At 36.6% G+C, this 20,136-nt stretch overlaps 1 protein-coding gene across 1 annotated transcript in view; it reads right to left on the bottom strand.

Annotated features, from left to right (window-relative positions):
• Positions 1-20,136, bottom strand: part of LOC149543133 (uncharacterized) — a 327,129-nt gene that overhangs the window by 147,147 nt on the left and 159,846 nt on the right. The window contains exons 10-11 of the mRNA XM_089798038.1: positions 18,806-18,884; positions 13,063-13,192 (exon numbers count right to left, since the gene is read on the bottom strand). Coding sequence (XP_089654164.1) covers positions 13,063-13,192; positions 18,806-18,884 — 209 coding nt within the window. The remainder of the gene's footprint in view (positions 1-13,062; positions 13,193-18,805; positions 18,885-20,136) is intronic.

Raw genomic sequence — 20,136 nt, 5'->3', positions numbered from 1 at the left:
TCCCTTAACCACATCAAACACGTCAGACAAAAGATAAAACAAACACGCACACCATACACATGCAAGTATGGGGTAAGTATCATAATAATCACAAGTCAAACATCAAATGCCCAAATAAAACAATGCATTGTTATGAATATGAAGTAATCATCATTAAAGCATCATCTAACATTTCTATGAAAGAAATCACATTTATTAATAATGAATCATTAAAGCATCATTAATGCACCCGTAAACATAATCATTAAACAACACGTGAAATATAGTCAACTAAGAAATTATTAACGAAATATATGTAATCCAAGTTATGGAACAATATCATATATCTAAAATCAAATATCTCTAAAACTAACCCATGCATGAAATAGGCCTAAAAGAGTTTATCAATCATAACAGAAAAGCGAACTACAAGTGGGCATTACAACAACACTTGGGATAAACATGGTGCACGTATCCAACATGCTCTCGAAAATGTGATATTGCTCAATTGTTAGAATCGTAGCAGAAACAAAAGAGATAGACTTAGCCAGTGTGATGGAGTTGGATCTTCGGGGAATGGTGTCTACTCAAAAGAAAAAGTGTACATGGCAACATGTGAGGGTGAATCTACTGACTCATCTAAGGTTGGTGCAGAATCGACAAGGATGATTGCAACCAAGACTTTTGGAGGAGGAATTTTCTTTGGAGCACTTTCTCAACAAAGGAGGAAGTTTATCATTGCTAAGAACAATGTGAACCTTCTCAAGTTCAGCAAACTTCACCTCAAGCACACGTCCCTAACCTTTGTCACCCTTGATGGTGAGCTCTGCAATAATTGTCGTCGAAGACTTTGCACCATTCTTTTGTTTACCCCTCATTTCAACCCTTAGACAGATTGGTCCAACAAAATCAAAATCTTCTCCAAACTTCACTTTTATGGTCTTCAATCCTCTTTTCTTCAGCCAAATGCTTGAGTTGGCAAGAATCAAAAGAAAATAGTCCTAAATGGAGATGCTTTCCTTGGATGAATAGGATGGAGATGGGATAGGAATCATGTCGAGGTGATGCTCAGTGTACTATGGTTTCAGGACTTGATTATCATCTTCAACCCTAGCAGGGATAAGTGCAAGGATGAAATCCACAATTTGCTTAAGGGTTAAACAACAATAATCCATCTAGTGGATATCAATCTTTGCGTGCAAATCAACCCAAAGGTCCTAAAGGCAATAAACATGAATATATGATTTTCTTATTTTACCATTCATTCCTCGTCAGTCAAAACAAGCACATGCCATGAACTTCTTCAAAGTGATCCTTTGAAGTTCAAACTCCATGTTCTTTGCCTTTGGCACTATGTTTAGTGAGTAGCTACCACTCTTCAAAGGACCCTTTGATGAAATACAAATGCCTGGCCTATGCAAAGAAGATTTGTATGATTGTGCCATCATCAATTGGCTTCCTAACTCCATGAGAATGATCTTGTCAGTAGGATACCAGGGATGAGTATATAGTTGGTCTCTAAAATAACCAAGTCTCATGTAGGTAGAGTTGGGAAATTGGAGGAAGAGAGAACCATATTCATTCACTTTTGTCCATGCATCATTGCACACCCGCTTCTTTCGCAGCTACTTGTTGAATAGGAATATATAATGCCCAAAGAAACCATCTCGCACCCTCTTGTACTGCATGCAACTAGATCTCAAGGTGAGCTGATCAAATACTCCCATGCTAGCACTATCATGCAATCACCACTGATAGATAGGTCAAAGAATTTTCTTAGGGAAGCAACAATTTATACCAAATATGTAATGTTCCCAATTTTAATTAATGTGGGTCAAAGTTATTAATGTTTGTATTTAGGGGTTCCGATTGACTTAGTATATCTTGAACCCATTTTTATTAACTTGTTCCATAGGTGTTCATCGTCGGCTATCTTTGTACACCCTCAAAAAGGTTTCCCGACAAGTATTTAAGCACAACTTGTAGGAAGTCTTTAGGCATGCTTTTGGATTATATCTCTCTGTATTGCGGATTCCTGTTGGAGTTTGACATTGTTCGCCATTTCAGAAGTGAAACACCTTCCCTATTTGGCAGGTGCAGTTTCGGTGGGACTCAACCCTCACCCTATTCCATTAATGTATGTGTTATTTTGATTGGATCTGGCATATCGGAACATTATTCTTTATTTACATTCAAGTCTCTCTGTTTGTGTGAATTTCCATCTACAAATTCTCTGTGTTTTGTATGTGTAAGTTTGTGTTTCAATTCTAATTGTTTATCCTCTAGGTATGGCCTTCTTATCATCACCGTATGGCTTGTCAAGACACCGTACGGCCATCTTCCAGCCACCGTACGGCTTCCATTTAGCATCTCATTTGCTCCCCGTATGGCCTCTCCATCTTTTCCTTCCCACATACTGTCCTCTCTCTCCCATACATTGCTCCGTACGGCTTGAAATTGCATTGTCCTTCTCCTGTACGGCCTTCTATATAGTCCGTACAGCTGCTTAATCTACCATATAGCATCATCTAACATCCACAGAGCTAACCTTCCACCTGTACGGCCATCCTGGTCAATTCGTAGGGCATCTAAACTGAAGTAACAATATGGAGGAGAACATCCCAAGGCACTGGAAAGACATCTCGAGGTATGGAGGAGAACATCCTGAAGCACGGAGGAGAACATCTCAAGGCACTGGAAAGACATCCCGAGGCACGGAGGAGAACATTCCAAGGCACTAGAAAGACATACTGAGGCACGGAGGAGAACTACCTGAGGCACTAGAAAGACTAACCAAGGCACGGAGGAGAAAATCCAGAGGCACTAGAAAGACTACCCGAGGCACAAAGGAAGAACTACCTGAAGCATTTTGCTACTAGGAGCACATGACAAGGCTACCTAAGTAATTGTCTACGGATCAAGATCACCTATAGGCCAAGTTCACCTTAGGAACATTACAGTGGTATCACAATTGGTGATCTTGCTAGCCTGCTGGGATGATTGAGAAATTTTGGTATTGGGATCACACTATGGCAGCAGATAGTGATGGAGAGTGGTGGTTGAAAGCACTACAAAAGATTGGCAAAGAACTCAGCGAGTGTATTGATCCTCCATTAGATATATTGGAATTATGTTTGTGTCGGGTTGACCAATTACCTTCAAGATTTATACAGAGAATCCTCTCGCCGATTAAGGATGCCTTAAGTCAACCCAGGCTTTTGAGACACCATGACAAGGATAAAAGATTGGCAGTTGCAACATGTCTGAGTGAGAGCTTGAGAATTTCGGCTCCTGAAGCACCGTATGTTGGTAACACCATGATAGAGATATTGCAATTGATAGTTGAAAGCTTTCAGAGTCTTGATGACTTCAGTAGTGACCCTTTTGGTAGGAGATCTACAATATTGGAGAATTGTGCAAATGTCAAAGTAATCTTCTCTTAGATCTCAAATTGCAAAATTTGGTCCATGATATGTTTCATCACTTCTTGGTCACCATCAAGGAAGATCATGATACTAAGGTTTCAGCTGCTATGGAGAGCCTTATGATTTCGTGCATTGAGGAGATGGATGAAATATCCCAACCCATCACATCTATGTTATGGGTTGTTCGTAATCTTGAATGTGTCCCCTCTATAGCCGCATGCAGATTGGTCAGTAATGTTTTCAAGCATTGTGAAGAAAAACTAATATCTCATTTGCACAAGTGGAAAAAAATGGATGACAACGATAAGGGTGACACTTTACATGAGGAGAATGAAGACATGATTACAAGGCCGCTCCAAGAAAATTTGTTAAATCTTTCTACTACACCAACATGGGGGGAACACCAAAAAAATGAAGGGGTTGCTTGCATGGATCTTGTGAAGACATGGACGGATCATGCTACGCCCGAGGTTGTGCCTGTCACCAATGTACTATCCCTGGAGGAAGCTTTATCAATTGCTGAAGTTGTGCCCATCATAGAAGCAATGTCTATTGCTAAGGACCATGTCCATCACCATCGTGTCTGTCAAGTTGGTGTCCGTCACTGTCGTGTTCATCACCGACGCTGAGTCCATGTCCGTCACCATCGTGTCCGTCAAGTTGGTGTCCGTCACTACCATGTTCGTCACCGTCGTGTCTGTCACCATCATGTCCATCACCATCGTGTCCGTCACCATCGTGTCCATCAAGTTGGTGTCCTTCACTGTCATGTCCGTCACCGATGCCAAGTCCATGTCCATCACCATCGTGTCCTTCACCGACGCCGAGTCCATGTTTGTTACCGTTATGTCCGTCACCGTCATGTCCGTCACCGTCCTGTCCGTCAAGTTGGTGTCCATCAAGTTGGTGTCCGTCACCGTGGTGTCCGACACTGTCTTGTCCATCACCGATGTCGAGTCTGTGTCTGTGTCTGTCGTCGAGCTTGTGCCCATTGTCGCCATCACAGTCATCCATGTCATCATTGTGTGTCCGCCAGTACAGCTACAATCGTTGAGACATTGCTCATTGTTGAGGTTCTATCTATCGTCAAGGTTTCAACCAAGGTTCTGTGTGCCGCCAAGGTTTTATCTACAGCTAGAATTGCTAGGTTTGTACCAACATCAGCATCTATATGTATGACAATACACGAAGAAATTGATGAACATGATGACATCGATATATGTTATGATTGGCATCCTTGGGATCTTGTTGACTCAGGATATGACAACGTTTATATCAAAGCGGTACATCAAAATCCTGATGGTGGTCTACTAACCTCAGTTGAATTCAATCATGCTCATGTGATCCTGAAGAAGCATGGAGTTTCCAGCAAATAGGGCAATCTGTGTCAGCACACAGTTTGGGATCATGGAGTTGCGAATTGCTTGAGGACAAGCAATTTTTGGGTGGCGAGGATTTGTAATGTTCCCAATTTTAATTAATGTGGGTCCAAGTTATTAATGTTTGTATTTATGGGTTCCGATTGATTTAGTATATCTTGGACCCATTTTTATTTAATTGTTCCGTAGGTGTTTGCCGTCGGCTATCTTTATACACCCTCGGAAAGGTTTCCTGACGGGTATTTAAGCACGGCTTGTAGGAAGTCTTTAGGCATGCTTTTGGATTATATCTCTTTGTACTGTGGATTCCTATTGGAGTTAGGCATTGTTCACCATTTCGAAAGTGAAATAACTTCCCTATTTGGCAGGTGCAGTTTCGATGGGACTCAGCCCTCACCCTATTCCGTTGGTGTATGTGTTATTTTGATTGGATCTGGCATAGCGGAACATTATTCTTTATTTGCATTCAAGTCTCTCTGTTTGTGTGAATTTCCATCTACAAATTCTCTGTGTTTCGTATGTGCAAGTTTGCCTTTCAATTCCAGTTGTTTACCCTCTCCGTACAGCCTTCTTATAATCATCGTATGGCCTGTCAAGACACCGTACGGCCTTCTTCCAGCCACTGTATAGCTTCCATTTAGCATATCATTTGCTCCTCATACGACCTCTCCATCTTTTCCTTCCCACATACTGTCCTCTCTCTCTCGTACATTGCTCCATACGGCTTGAAATTGCATTGTCCTTCTCCTGTATGGCCTTCAATAACCATACGGCCTTCTGTATAGTCCGCACGGCTTCTTAATCCATAATACAGCATCATCCAACATCCGTACGACTAACCTTCCACCCGTAAGGCCATCCTGGTCAGTTCGTAGGGCATCTAAATTGAAGTAACAGTACAGAGGAGAACATCGCGAGGCAGTGGAAAGACATCCCGAGGCACCGAGGAGAACATCCTAGGGCACTAGAAAGACATCCCAAGGCATGGAGGAGAACTACCTAAGGCACTGGAAAGACTACCCAAGGCACGGAGGAGTGCATCCTGAGGCACTGGAAAGACTACCCGAGGCATGAAGGAAGAACTACCTGAAGCATTTTTCTATTGGGAGCATGATAAGGCTACCTAAGTAATTGTCTACAGATCAAGATCACCTACAAGCCAAGTTCATCTCAGGAACATTACAAAATAAGAGTTCATATAGAAAGTACCATTATTGAGAGTTGGGGCAGCTACTGCAATAACATGTCATTTATCACCTCGCCCCCAAAAAAATTATTTTGTTTTGAACAGATGATGAGAGAGATATACTTGTAAATCCATGGTTTAAAGACATTGGGTTCTTTAAAATCGACGATGAAACTAAGCAAAGTGATGAGATCAATGATTCCTTCTTTTCTTTGTAGTCAGAACAACACAGACCCTTTGGCCATATAATAAGATTTGGCATCTAGTTTATCAACCAATTGGCATTCACGTACCTACTACATTCGGCCATATCATTGTTCCATGTTTCCAAGGCCTTTTGTTTAGCGATGTTAGTCACTAACGGAGCAAGCAGAACTCAAAAGATTCGGTTAATAGTCTCTGGGTCCAAACTGATGGTTGCCTTCCCATACAAATCTTTGATTGTTCTTGATGGAAAACTCAAATTCTTGGCTCAAGCAAAAACGAACTTGGGCCCATGAGCAGCCAAAGGGAAAGTTGAAACTAGACGAATGCAAGTTTATTCCTATGGATCCATCATCTATCCTTATCAGGAAATCCTCAATATCCAAGTGTGAGATATCAATGTCCTTGACACCTCCACAAATAAGAAGTGACTTGTGAAGAAGGCATGGAGTTATGATACTGATCATATTAGTACTTCTTGTTTTGTTTGTCTTTACCTTTCCTAGATTGATATCCTCTATCATGGCAAGTGTGTACACCCAAGCAACTGTGACATTGAAATTCCACAGCATAAAAAATTCTTCAAGAGAGGGATTCATGGTGAATTTTTGAGTGTTCAAGTGTGCAATACAAGACTTCTACATGGAATGCATGGATGGAAGTTAGTAGGACAGCAAATGTGTGCAAATTTTAGCTCAAAAATATGTGTTTTTTATGAGAGAATACCCAAAAGCATGTTTTAGAACATGAAAGCATGTGTGGATAGCAATAGTGTTATATGGGAAATGCATGAAAATGAATGGAAACAACGCTTACTTATAATGAGACATTATGTTTTTTATCATAAGTAAACGTGCAAGCACATGCAAGCAATCACCATTATGAGTTTTTAATTCATGTGGAAGTAGTATGCAAGATGTGGATAAAGTGCATGAAAGTGGGATTTTTGGAAGCAAAAGCAAATAGTAAATGAGCTCAAAAATGGGGTTTTTTATCCTAACTACATGTACAAGCAAGATGAAGTGCTTGCACATGCAACTTAGAGAATTCAAACGGAAAAAGGAAGCACATCACATCCAACATGAAAATCGGAAAATTGAAATGAGAAGACTTGCATAAGTGTAATGATCCTATATAAAACATTAGTTAATTATTTCTTCATTAAACTCCTTATAACCAAATTCATATTTATCTCTATATGTTTTAAAATGACATTTCTTCCTAATTATATAGATAATTTCTCATCAAACATGACTCTTCGTAATTTAGTCAGTTATATCAATTAATATATTCATTATTAATATTTTATCCCTTTATAAAGATTAAATATTATATCAATTTATATATGTAGATTATTTGTATTATATCCTTATTTATTACTATTTAATATTTAGGTCAATTATTAGTATTATTTGGACCTTATTAGATTTATTATCTCAATAATATATTATTAATTATTCTTCAATATTTATTTATTATGAACTTATATGATTTATATATCATTATTTACTTCAATAATTTAGTATGTAATAATAGTTACTATATATAATCTATTTATATATTCATTAAAATAATTATTATAAATATTTTGTTTCATTTTTTTATCTATATTGTTGTAATTAGGGGACATGACAAGTCCACCCCTCTCAAATTTGCTTGCCCTCAAGCAATTGATGTGATTCCAATTGATTCATAGCTCAGATTTATTCTCTTCCCTGTATATGCATCAAAACACATGCAAAAGTGCACATGTTAGCATATGATGGCCTTTGAATGAAGACACAAAGTAGACACATTAATGCATGAAGAACCAATGCAAACACGAGGTAGACACACACATGAATGAAGACACAAAGAAGACATGAAGCAAACTCATTAGTGCATGAAGACAAAGTGTAAACACAAAGTATGCATGTTAAAACTTTGTTAGATTACTTTTTTACACTTTGAAATAAGAAATATTAAGGAAATATTTTACCAACTTTGCCTGTGAATGTTGTGCTCCTTTTCCCTATCTGAGATCAAAAGTTCTTGGAAATGTGTATTTTAACTACCTTTTTTTAGCTAGTACTACAATAGGGCCCCTAATTCCACAGTGGATGGTAGATTTACTGCTACACAAGTTTCAACACGCTCAGCTTGGAGCTCCCTCAAATCTTTATCCATATTGTGATTCTCTTGCCCCAAAAGGCCTGATGTACTCCTCCCCCTATGCACACTCCCTACCCACTCAATATGTGCTTAATTTTATTGTGGAGGGTAGATTTACCACTGCTCAAGTTTGGACATGCTCAGCTTAAGACTCCCTCAAATCTTCATCCATATTGGGATTTTCTTGCCCCAATGCAACCGATTTACTCCTCCCCCTATGCACACTCCCTATCCACCACGTACTTATACCAAAGTCCTCATCAACTTATTTAATAACATTAGTTGTTGACTATATTAGAAAATGGTTTATAAAGTAACGACCATAATATGAAAACGAATCGGACTTCTGATACTAATCATATTTAAATATTTGAACAAAATCATATTCTTATAATAATATTAGAGATTATAATTCAAAATAATAATAGTTGTCATTCTATATATTATACTTCATTTTAAAATATCAGGAAATATATTTTATTCAATTATAATCAAATATGGTTTAGGGCTTCTAAGATTTAACGTACCTTTGAAGTTGGATATCTTTGTATATGTATTTGAGGTGAGTTAACAGTTTATCCGTGAAGTAATTGACCTAAATTGCATTTCCTTCTAAAATTTCTTGGTGACATGTAAGGTACCTTTTAACACACTTTGTTTTTCTCTCTTTTTCACACCCGTCTATGTGATAGATATGTTTTGGCATTTTTCCTCTACGATGGTCCATGTGGGATGGTGGCTATAACATCGAGGACTTGATTAGTTTATTGTCATTTTCACTGGTTTGTCGATGTATTCACCTATAATCATCCTTCAATAGATTTTTTATGCATCTATTTACTTTCGCACTTACTCCCCATTTCCAAGTCATTATTCCCTTACAAATTAATCACTGTATTTATTTTAAACTCCTTTGATATCATGCCAGAATTCAAGTTCATTTCAAAATCACTCTTCATAGTGGTTTTTTCTAAGTCTATGGATCATTACATGAATCTTCATATTGATTTCCACTTTTCCTTTGTCACATTGGATAAACCATGTCAGATCTTTAAATTGGTTAAGCCACTACCTCAACTACATGACCTATGTAATGGTTAGCCCTATGGTCATTGGCAATAGATCGAAGGGATGAGAACTAAAAAAAATTCTACTTTCCCAAAAATGATGAACCCAAACACAAGATTATGTCTTTGATGAGCCAATAGGAGATATTCTCTTCTCAAGTCATCGAACTTTTTAGAATGAATTCCATTTCTCATAATGCCAAAAAAGTGTAAAAATGTCATGTACATTCAGTTTGAACGAAAAATAACATTTCAAAGTCATGTACATTAAGATTGCACAACATATAGCATTTCAGAATTACTTCTCCACATACATATTGGACACTATAAACATTTCCATTGCCAGGACTCAAACTTGTGTCTCTTGGGTGAGATTCCAATAGAAAGAGATAATGATGTAGTGAATATACATCAAATATAGGGGTAAGACACCCAAACGTCTATCTCCAGCATTGTATTTGCAATATCCATGACAATGTATTATTTAATATACGTTCAACCAAGTTTAAACTCATTAGTGTGATCAAATGTATTTATCTATCTGACCGTTGTGAGGTACACTTCTTTGTATATGATATGAACGTTAGTATCAATGATTTTTAAACCCATCTAATGCTCCCTCCCGCATGTTTCTTCCAATCTGATTGATAGGAATTTAAAGTATTATAAAACTTAAGGCTCTACGTTCAATTATATTTTATATTCTTTTCTATTCCATCTTTAAAGCTCTTAGATATTGCTTGCTGGTGTTTTTTGTTTTTGTGTATATGTATACGTATCATTTCTTGGTCTGATATATTTTGAATCATCTTTCCATGAATGATGATTGTCTTCATTGTTGTTGTTCCATACGCTGGCATGAACATGCTTTGATACCACTGTAATGATCCTATATAGACATTAGTTAATTATTTCTTCATTAAACTCCTTATAACCAAATTCATATCTATCTCTGTATGTTTTAAAATGACATTTCTTCCTAGTTATATAGATTATTTCCCATCAGACATGACTCTTTGTAATTTAATCAGTTATACTAATTATTATCTGATTTCATTAATATATTCATTATTAATATATTATGCCTTTATAAAGATTACATATTATATCAATTTATATATGTGGATTATTTGTATTATATCCTTTATTTTCTGGCGAAACAATATATATATATATATATATATATATATATATATATATATATATATATATATATATATATATCTATATATATATATATATAATAACTGGTTCGAAAATGACTCCTAGAGAAAAGAACCAAAAAAGAAAAACCCTAGTCATTGCCTGATGCAAAAAAGATGTAGAAGAAGAAACACTACATCTAGAGAGTATTTATCAACACTAATGAATCTTGTCATTGTGAATCCCAAATCTAGAACATTGTGATTACAAAGAGTCCAAAACTCATATGAATATAATTCATTGTTTGGTGTCGGAGACGACACCAAGAGCCAAGCCAAAAGCTATCATAAAAGTTCTCATCATTGATCTTCATCCAGAACTCCAACTAAGACCGTGATATTAGAAAAAAGCCATCGGATGCAAGTGCAACCCAGGACCTTGAACTGCATACAATATCTCAAAAGAACAAGAGATCCATAAAAGTAAAACATGTGAAATCACAAAGAAGTCGTGATTTACTATCAAAAAATATTTGAGAAGGGCTCAACAAGATTCTAAACATATTCTCTTGTCATAATATTAACCAAGTTGGGGAAATCAAGGAGATTAAGTGGGGAAAGTAAAGAGTTAATATAAACCCCATCAGTACCCAAATTAGCCAGACATTTGACTAATAGATTGCCTTCTCAATAAGTATGCATGATGTAACATTCAGAAATTGAATCAAGAAGAGACCATACTTGATGCAATATATATTGTATGGACCAATTATATACATGACGTTTAATACACGCATTAATAAAAATGGTTGAATCTCCTTCAACATGTAACTTAGATATAGAAAGTGATTTCGCAAGTTTCAAACCAAAAAGCAAGGCCAAAGCCTCAGCTTTGTTATTAGTGCTCAGAAGGAGAGGAGATGATTTTGCTGCAATCACATGACCTTTAAAAACTCTACTGACTATGCCATAGCCAAAGTTATCTGGATTTCCCCTAGTGGCCCCACCAAAATTGAGTTTGTAATAACCCTCACTTGGGGGAATCCACTTGGTTTGGACAATGGAATTTTAAGAGTTCTAATAATAACCATTCAAAGACTGTTAGTTTTTTTAAGCATGACACCATGAATTTGATTGTGAGAGAATGGACCAAGAAAAGGAGCATACTAGACAATATTAGGGTAGTGTTTAAACCAAGTATGAGCAGATTTGAGATGTCATTGACCAGCACAGGATAAGGCAACTTTATAGGCCACTTCATGCTTGTGCAAGCTTCCTCAACCCAACCTTCCAATATTTTCATAACATCATGGTTGATAAGGAGATTATAGAAGGTCTCTACACCTCATAGATGGTATAACACCAAGACCACAAATGAGTGTGACTATAATGTCTTAGATTGAGATCTACAAACAAGCTATATGGGATCTCTTTTCTCAAGCCATATTCAAGATAGCAAGAAACTAGGATCCCTAAAAAAAATTCATTGGTTAAAATGTAAAAATTGATCTATAATTCAATGATTTTCCTTTATTGTGGTTGAATGGCATTGTATCTACCATCTATCCATCACAACTTATGCCTTCACCATGAGGGAATCTTAATCATAAATGAAAATTTAGCTGCCACAGAGTTCGAAAGTGTGACCCCACATCTATCGGGATCAATGATGGTGGTCCTGTTATTTCAAATGACAATGAATGAGTTGATCAGCAATAGTGTTCTTAAAGAGTCCTCATTTAATCAGAAAGATAAGATCTCAAAATACAATACAAATTGATGAAGTATTTAGCTCCTGCAAGCTGAATCCACTGAATCCTCGATTCTTGGTGATGGATACTAGTTCTTGATTGTCATCTTGTTGAGTGTAACAAAATCTATGCATATCCTGTAAATTGTATCCTTCTTCAACACCTTAAAAAAATTGGTAGGCCACATTGAGAAACATTTGATCTAATTAAGGCTTCATCAAAGACCTGTGGTAACTACTTCTTAATCTCTTTGATATCTTGCAAGAAGATTTTATAAATTGCAATATTCAAAAGGCCCGAGACTACAGGAAATTTGATGTCAGTGTCAGCTGGCCATCTTTCAAGCAATCCTTTGGGTTTAAATAGAGTCTAGACACTCACATTTCTTCAATAACATATCTGATTGTCACTAAATACATTATCAAATAGTGTTGTTTTATAAAATTTGCAAGTTTCTTTTATTTCTGGTCTTGAGACCAGCAATATATTCATCCTATCATTATATCATTGGGAGAAATGTTTCCTTTCCCTTCATAAGCATTCCAAGGTAAAGGCTTCTCCTATATAAATTAGGATTCTCAGTGAGATTAGGGAACTAGAAATTCCCTAATAGCATCAAACTTATGATTTCATCCATAAATAGGGAAGAAAAAAAAATTGAAAACTTGCATTGCAGAGCATTAATCATGCTGATTAATCAGAGAAACCCATTTAAATTTAGCGAAGGAAAAGCCCTATAAGTTTTAAATTACAAAAGAGTAGTGCACTTGAGCCAAACCTCTCTGAAATTCAAGAGCTCTGCTATCAAAGAATGAGTTGGCCTTTATAGCATCTTCAATTGTGAGTATAGGCTTCATTACGTTTGTATAAATAACACGCACAAGCTTTGCAGCTGCATCTGCAATGGACTGCATCATAAATTATATATTTAATTAGTATAGGTAAACAATGTAAAACAACATCGAAAAAAATGGATCATGTGTTGCCAATTTTTTTTTTTTCAGCGTTTAGGCTGATACAACCTTTTAAGCTCTATGTGAGATATGAATTGGAATACCAACACAATAAGCACCCTTTCTTAAAAGTTGAGACTGACAGAAACTCTCAACCAATGCAAAAGAAAGAAAGAAATGCAAATAACAATATAGTAAATACCACAACGACAAAAAACGTCTGGGAAAACATTGGCAAACCAAAAGTACAAGAGTTTTTGAAAAAATCTGGGAAAAACCAGGAAGAATTTGAATTTTCAGAAAAACTTTAAAAATTGTAGTAAAAGAGACAAAAACTCTTCTTCATTTTTTATTAAGGGAATTTCCATAGCATAAAGATATAGAGAGCAAACAGGAAATATTTTATTTTGGTACACATCCTTGTAAAATAGAGTTCAACCGTAAGACAACCCCTTGATCTGATCAACTTTGTTTAACTTTGGCTCATGGAAATTTTATCAAACAGTTTCCTTGCATTGAGAATACTGAAGTTCAGGAATACCGAAGTTTTGGTTTGTTTGAATATGTTTGTAGTTGCTTGAAAGTAAACAAGGCAGTGACAATGAAACATAAAATCAAATGCTGATTTTCAACCCCACTACTTAACAGCACTAATATAGAACCAATATATTCAACTATCATAGCACTGGAAAATATCAGCACGTTTACTCTTATTAATTTCAGCATGAACAAGGTCACAATATTAGTATACCAACAATGTCATTGATGTCTCCTAACATCATGTGTTGCTATAGCCACAGATAAGTCTTGTAATGTCCCCATTTTTAGCAGGTTCTTGCAGTTGGCCAAGTTAGTTCACCATAGCGACCCTCATGAGCTAACAGGGCATTTTGGGGGTCTTAGTTATGGATTTACTATTTTTATTAAGTCTATTTTTAGAAGTTGCTATTCTTGGTAGTGCAGTGGGTGGCTTGGAAGTTGATCGTCACCTATGGTTGATCAAGCTAATAATTGAATGAGCTCTTATTTATTTATTATTAATTGACTTGCATTATTATAATAATGTTTATATTATTATAATAATAACTTTTAGAGATATTTCTAAAAAGCAAGTTGGAAAGTTTCTAGTGTTGAGTTCTTTTGGGAAACTTCCACGTTTTCTGAAGTGGAGTTTTATGGAAACTTTTGCCAACGAAAGCTTATAAATGAGAGTTCATTTCATTGGGAAAGACATGCTTGATTATATATTTGTTTTTGTTGCCTTTGTGGCTCTTTCTTGAATTCTTTATTCACCCTTGCTGAGGTATAAGGGTTTGAAGTTAAGAGGTAATTCGAATCACTGCTGAGGTATAGTGATTCAATTTGGGTTTTGTTAAATCTTCCCTACTGTTTTTACAGTTGCTGGGAGGTACTTCTTGTCTCGAAATTTAATTGAATTTCCATATGCAACTCTGCTGAGAGTTCGATATGCACAACTGTGGATTGTTCTTTTAATTTGTGGCCACTGGGCATACCTGTGATCTACTGGAGCATTTGTTTGTATGTGAGGAACACACCAGTTTGGAGGAGATTGATTCTGTGATTAATTATCCAAACCTGTGATTTTGAATTAAACTATTTGGAGATGCCTGTGTGACTATCGTAATCATTGTGAGGCAACACTTTGAGTTTGTACATCACCTACCACTTATTCTTGTTGGCGATCAGAATTGGAGGCTACGGCTAGGGGTTTGGGTGTCTATTACTAAGGCCTGTGAATTGGAAGATAAGGCTGCATTTGATCTCCTGTAGACCTGCAATCACATTTGCTGGCTCTGCCAATTGTCTTGGAGCCGTAACTTATGCTGGAGGGTCTGCAACCAATCCATATGGTCTTCCATTTAAATTTGGAGAGCAGTGTCAGGTGTTAAGGCGGCAGTAGTATTAATTCTGGGCTACGATCTGTTCACAGGAGGTTGGCATTAATTCTTGTAAGCTGAAAACGATTTGGGAGTTTTGGAAATTGAGTTAGAAGAATCTCCGGTCAGCTCTGAAGTTGCATTTGTCATTTCCAGCCTCTGCAAATATAGTAAATTCTTGCGCAGTTATGAAGATTTGATTAATATCCGAAGGCTGCAATTTAAGTGTGAGTCAAAGAAAATTCATATTACCAAGTTCTCAATGAATAAGATGATGAAATTTTTAGTTTATGATATATTTGCAGAGGTGCATATTGTATCAGAATTTATGTGATAATGCATTAGAGTTTATGCAAGTTCATGGTGCAGAATTGTATTTGGTATTTCTTTATGCAAAAACTTAAACAAAATTGGCCTAAAGGTTGATAAGCACTTCTCTTGCATTCTCTAGTTTGATGTTGGGAAGCTTGCCAAGTGTTTGACAAGATAGCTAACTATCTGACTAGTGTGATAAATTGGGGAATTTGGAGTAATTCAAGTTATAGCTAAGAGAGGGTTTTTATAGTAGTATCAAAGCCATTTCTTGCCAGCCTGCAGGAATTAGGCTCAGTTTTTATTTTGTTTGATGCTGACTTTCAAGATTTTCAGATCTGATTTCTAGAGTGGCCAGCACTTTATTTTCTCCAGCCATCGAGAGACATAGAATTGGCAGTTCTAGAAGTCAGTGGAGTAATGAGGAAGTTACTGTAAAAATGAATGCCTTCTAGGAGAGTTTGGAGAAACTGAAACTTCATCAACAAAGGTTGGTGGAGAGTTTGTCAGATCCTGCGACAGTTGAGAGGTCAGCAAGGTATATGGTTTCGGCCTTTAGAAGGCTGAGATTGAGGTTGCAGAGAAGGAAGCTTGAGTTTTCCCTGACAGGTGTCCATGATACTAATGTATCTATATTAGTATGACCCCTGCTAGCCCCATCCACAGTGTTGATGATGGACTCATTCCACAAAGATCAATAGATGTGTCAGTACCCTTGATGGATAGCAGCACTAAGCTTCAACAAGTTGAGGCTCCCAAGGTAGTCACTATGGTTAGTTCAGAGGCAGTTGATGATGTAGTTTCCACTGAGTTTTCAGACTCACCAGAGGAGGGAATTGTTATTGGTGACTTATATGTCAGCTATTGTAGTGTTGCTCTAGTACAAGAGGCAATTTCTTCCTTAGGTGGGACCGAAGCACGTATGGAGTCACCCAACTATGATGTTGGTGATATAGGTGTTACAACGAAGTCGAGAGATGTTGATGCAAATGGTATGGACACATCTGATGATACTATGAGCTACACCAGGTATGATATCCCTTATCAGATATTGGGTGATGACTCCAAGGAGGTTGTTGATGAGTCCCAAGATCGATGTTTACATGATCTTATGTTTGAGGTGGAAGCTGAGACATGCGAGGAGATTGATATTGCAAGGGCTTCCATTTCTTCGGATGAGGAGTTGTGCAAGGATGATGGCACACGTATGAGTGATCTTGTGGTGGGCAGTTCTGATTCAATTTCCTAACACAATGTAGTTAGTGAGACAGAGAGATTGCATTGGAGTTAGGGGTTACAGAGACATCATGTGACCAGTCAACTGAAGGTGAGTGATAGTGACATTTCTTCAGCTCTTGGGCATCATGATGTTGTCTGTCAGATGCTAGCTAGATCTAGTTGGGGTGCTCCTATGTCTAATGAACGGGGTGATAGGACTCTTTCTCTAGCAAAGGTTCATACACTTCGAGAGGCTGTCAGGATCTTGAAGCATAATTACTCGCAGCTAGCTGCTGACTGGGATTACCTTCTGGAGTGGGGTAGCACCTGTAATGAGACATTGTTAGACAAAGAGGAGGTGGTGGAGCTCACCCAAGAGATTGAGGCGACTGTGAACTCCCTTCAGTGTACTCAGTTGGCTCTTCAGGAGTCACAATCACGATTGGATGAGGTGACCATGGAGTTGGGGCATGTTCGGACCACACCAACCCCAAATCCAATTCAATTGCATATTGTGGTTTGTGGTGAGTTTGCTTCTACGATTGAGGATGATGGACATGATAATGTAGCCAACACATCTGTCCAAGATATAGGTGTAGTAGGTACAGATGAGATGAGAGTATCAAGGGATTGGGCTCTCATGTTGATTTTCTTCCTTCTGCTGGAAGCGAATCTATTTCTTCATCTCATACAACTGATAGCATTACATAGCTAGCAGTATCACAATTTCAAAGGGATCAGTTGTGGGTTGCAGGGGAGCAAGTGGATGCTTCCACATATAATTTCTACTGCACAGAGTCCTTCATGGAGTATCTTTTGGAGAGTTTGGATGTGAGGGAAAAGTTTTTGAATGCAAAGGAAAGATTTCAAGTGAATAGAGATATCCCAACGATATTTGTCTCCATTATGTTAGTAATGGGAACACCTAAGATTAAAGCAATGTAACTATGCAGGGGAGACTTCATTAAAGAAATCCTTGGTGACATAAATTTGGCAGAGTATAATGTCAATGAAGAGCTCAAGTTCCATACCCTAAAGACTATTCATATATGATGGACCCAGGGAGGCATAGAATAGAGGAAGTGGTAAAGAAATTGATTCTAACCATAAAAAATATAACGGACTTTTAAGAAATGAAATCAGAATCGTGAGAATATCATATAGACTTTTTGCTTAAATTGTTAGTATACGAGATAATTGGTGATAAAATTACTTAACAAAAGAAATTTGAGCCTTTCCAAGCCAAGCCAAACCAATGGAGGATTCGCCCTTAGAGTCAAAGCAACAAATGAAGAAACAAGAATCTAACAAGAGGAAGGGATAAGCAAAGAAAACTGAAAATATGCAGAACGGAGGCAGCTGGAAGAGGTAGAGAAAAGAAATAATTGATAAACTAGTCACTTTTTTACTCCCTTATGGGGTGTGTTACTTTGTGGATCAACGGTTAAACGAGGAAAAGATAAAGAAGAAAATAGATAACAACTAGGTTAGGTCTCTTTTGGTATAAAGTATCAAGCTCAATATGCACACTGTGTTCTTTAACCCTAATGTTAATGAAACAGCCCACTTTTCCATTATATGAGGAAGGGAAATGAGTCTTAAGCAATTTTTTATAGAGGGCATAAGCCTCCTAGTAGAGGAGATCATCTTGAAGGCACAAGCAATACCTTCAGAATTTTTTTTAGAGAGATCGTCTTTAAGGCACAAGCAATACCTTCCTTGCAAAGAATTTTTGAGATCTTATTAGAGATGACTTCAACATAAGACATGGAGGCAACTAGGGAGGATTGACACACCCACACTCATCATTTTTAGCTAGCACTTTTGTAGGTCAAGCAAAAATTTTTTTAGTGCAACAAGGGGGAAGATGAAATCTTGGATGATGAAGCAAACATATAAGTTTTAAGGCAAAGAAATGCTCATTCAAGCTCCTAGAACATGCTTAAGAAAATGAATATTTTTGGAAAAGTTTGAGTTAAAAAAGAACACAAAATTAATGCTTACATATTTGCTCTATTTTGCACTCTCATGAAAGGAGCATATTAAAACATCAACAAAATAACCGTTCAATATCAAGCAATTTAGAGGAAATAAGTTGCACATCCAAACAAAGATTTACTAATATAAAAACACATCATACCTCTTTTTCTGCTACAATTAATCCAACAGCTTGGCCATAGTAATGAACCCGTTTAGATGCAAAAACTAGCTCATATTCACTGCAAAGAGAAACTCCTCGGAATCATTCAAAATATTCAATGATACTATACTAGTAGTGAGAACTAAGGACAAACAAATATAAAATTCAATAATTTGCATTTTACATCAACAAACTAATATATCATTGATATTTTTTTTTCTTTTCCCCAAGTGAAAATAGCCAACCTATTAGAAAAAGTAGAGATAACCAAACTAAAGATACATTAGCCCAACAAACATATTTATAAAATATTAATTAGTAAAATAGTAGCCCAATCTTCACATATCTAGCCCATCGCTCATATTACATATTAAATTGATCTCTTGATCACTGTTAATAACAAGCAAATATTTTCCAATTACTTTGTAATATGGTATCAGAGCCAATACTCTAAATTTTTTCAAAAATAATTATAATTTCTTGATTAAAATTATCTACCTTTTATTTTTGAAATTATTTACATGCATATTTGCTTCCAACTCTCTTTATAATCCAACTAGGGTTTTCGTTCTGAGAGATCTAAGTCTACCGACATCTAGTTCGGTTCTGCAACCCATTTCTATTCAGATCCGTCTGTTTTTTCAACACATTTCTGCCATTTTTTGTGTTTTTTTTGCAGCAGGGCCATTTTTGTTCAAAACCTTAATTTTTGGATTTGAAAAAATTTTCCAATTGCAAATTCTTGTTGGGTTTTTCGAGAGCTCAATTGGGTTGTCGTCAACTTTTTCTAGGTGCTTTGATTTTTGTGCCTCAATTTTCAAGCCAGCTGATCCAGAAACCGACAACATATACTTTCAGGATTTTTCAACCTTTCTTCTAGGTCACCCTTCAAATTTTCTAAGTCTCTGCTTTTTTAGGGTTGCATGTACTTGCATGTTGTTTGCATGCACTATTTTACCATGCAAAGTCTTGTGTTTTGCCTCACTTAAAAATTCTAGTGGGTTTTGATAATTTTTTCCTATAAAAAAAATTCTGATGGGTTTTCATATTCTTTTTTCCCTCAAAAATAAAATTTCTAATGGGTTTCTATAAATTTTCCCTTAAATTTTGTATTCTATAATTGACAAAGTTATGTGGGATTCCTTTGAGGGTTTGTAATTTTTTCCTCAAAAATTATCTGTTGGGTTTTACCGTTTTTCCTATAAAAAATGAAGCTTTGTAATGTTAGGTTTTGATTGATTTTTAACCTCAAAAATCATGTTGGGTTTTGGTTGTTTTTTCACCTCAAAAATTATATTCAGTTTTGATTGATTTTTCACCACGAAAATCAT

Source organism: Cupressus sempervirens, chromosome 8 (assembly GCF_028749045.1).
Source record: "Cupressus sempervirens isolate cs-2001-9-10 chromosome 8, ASM2874904v1, whole genome shotgun sequence".
In the NCBI taxonomy this organism is placed as follows: Eukaryota; Viridiplantae; Streptophyta; class Pinopsida; order Cupressales; family Cupressaceae; genus Cupressus; species Cupressus sempervirens.
This window is presented reverse-complemented; position numbering and strand designations above follow the sequence as displayed.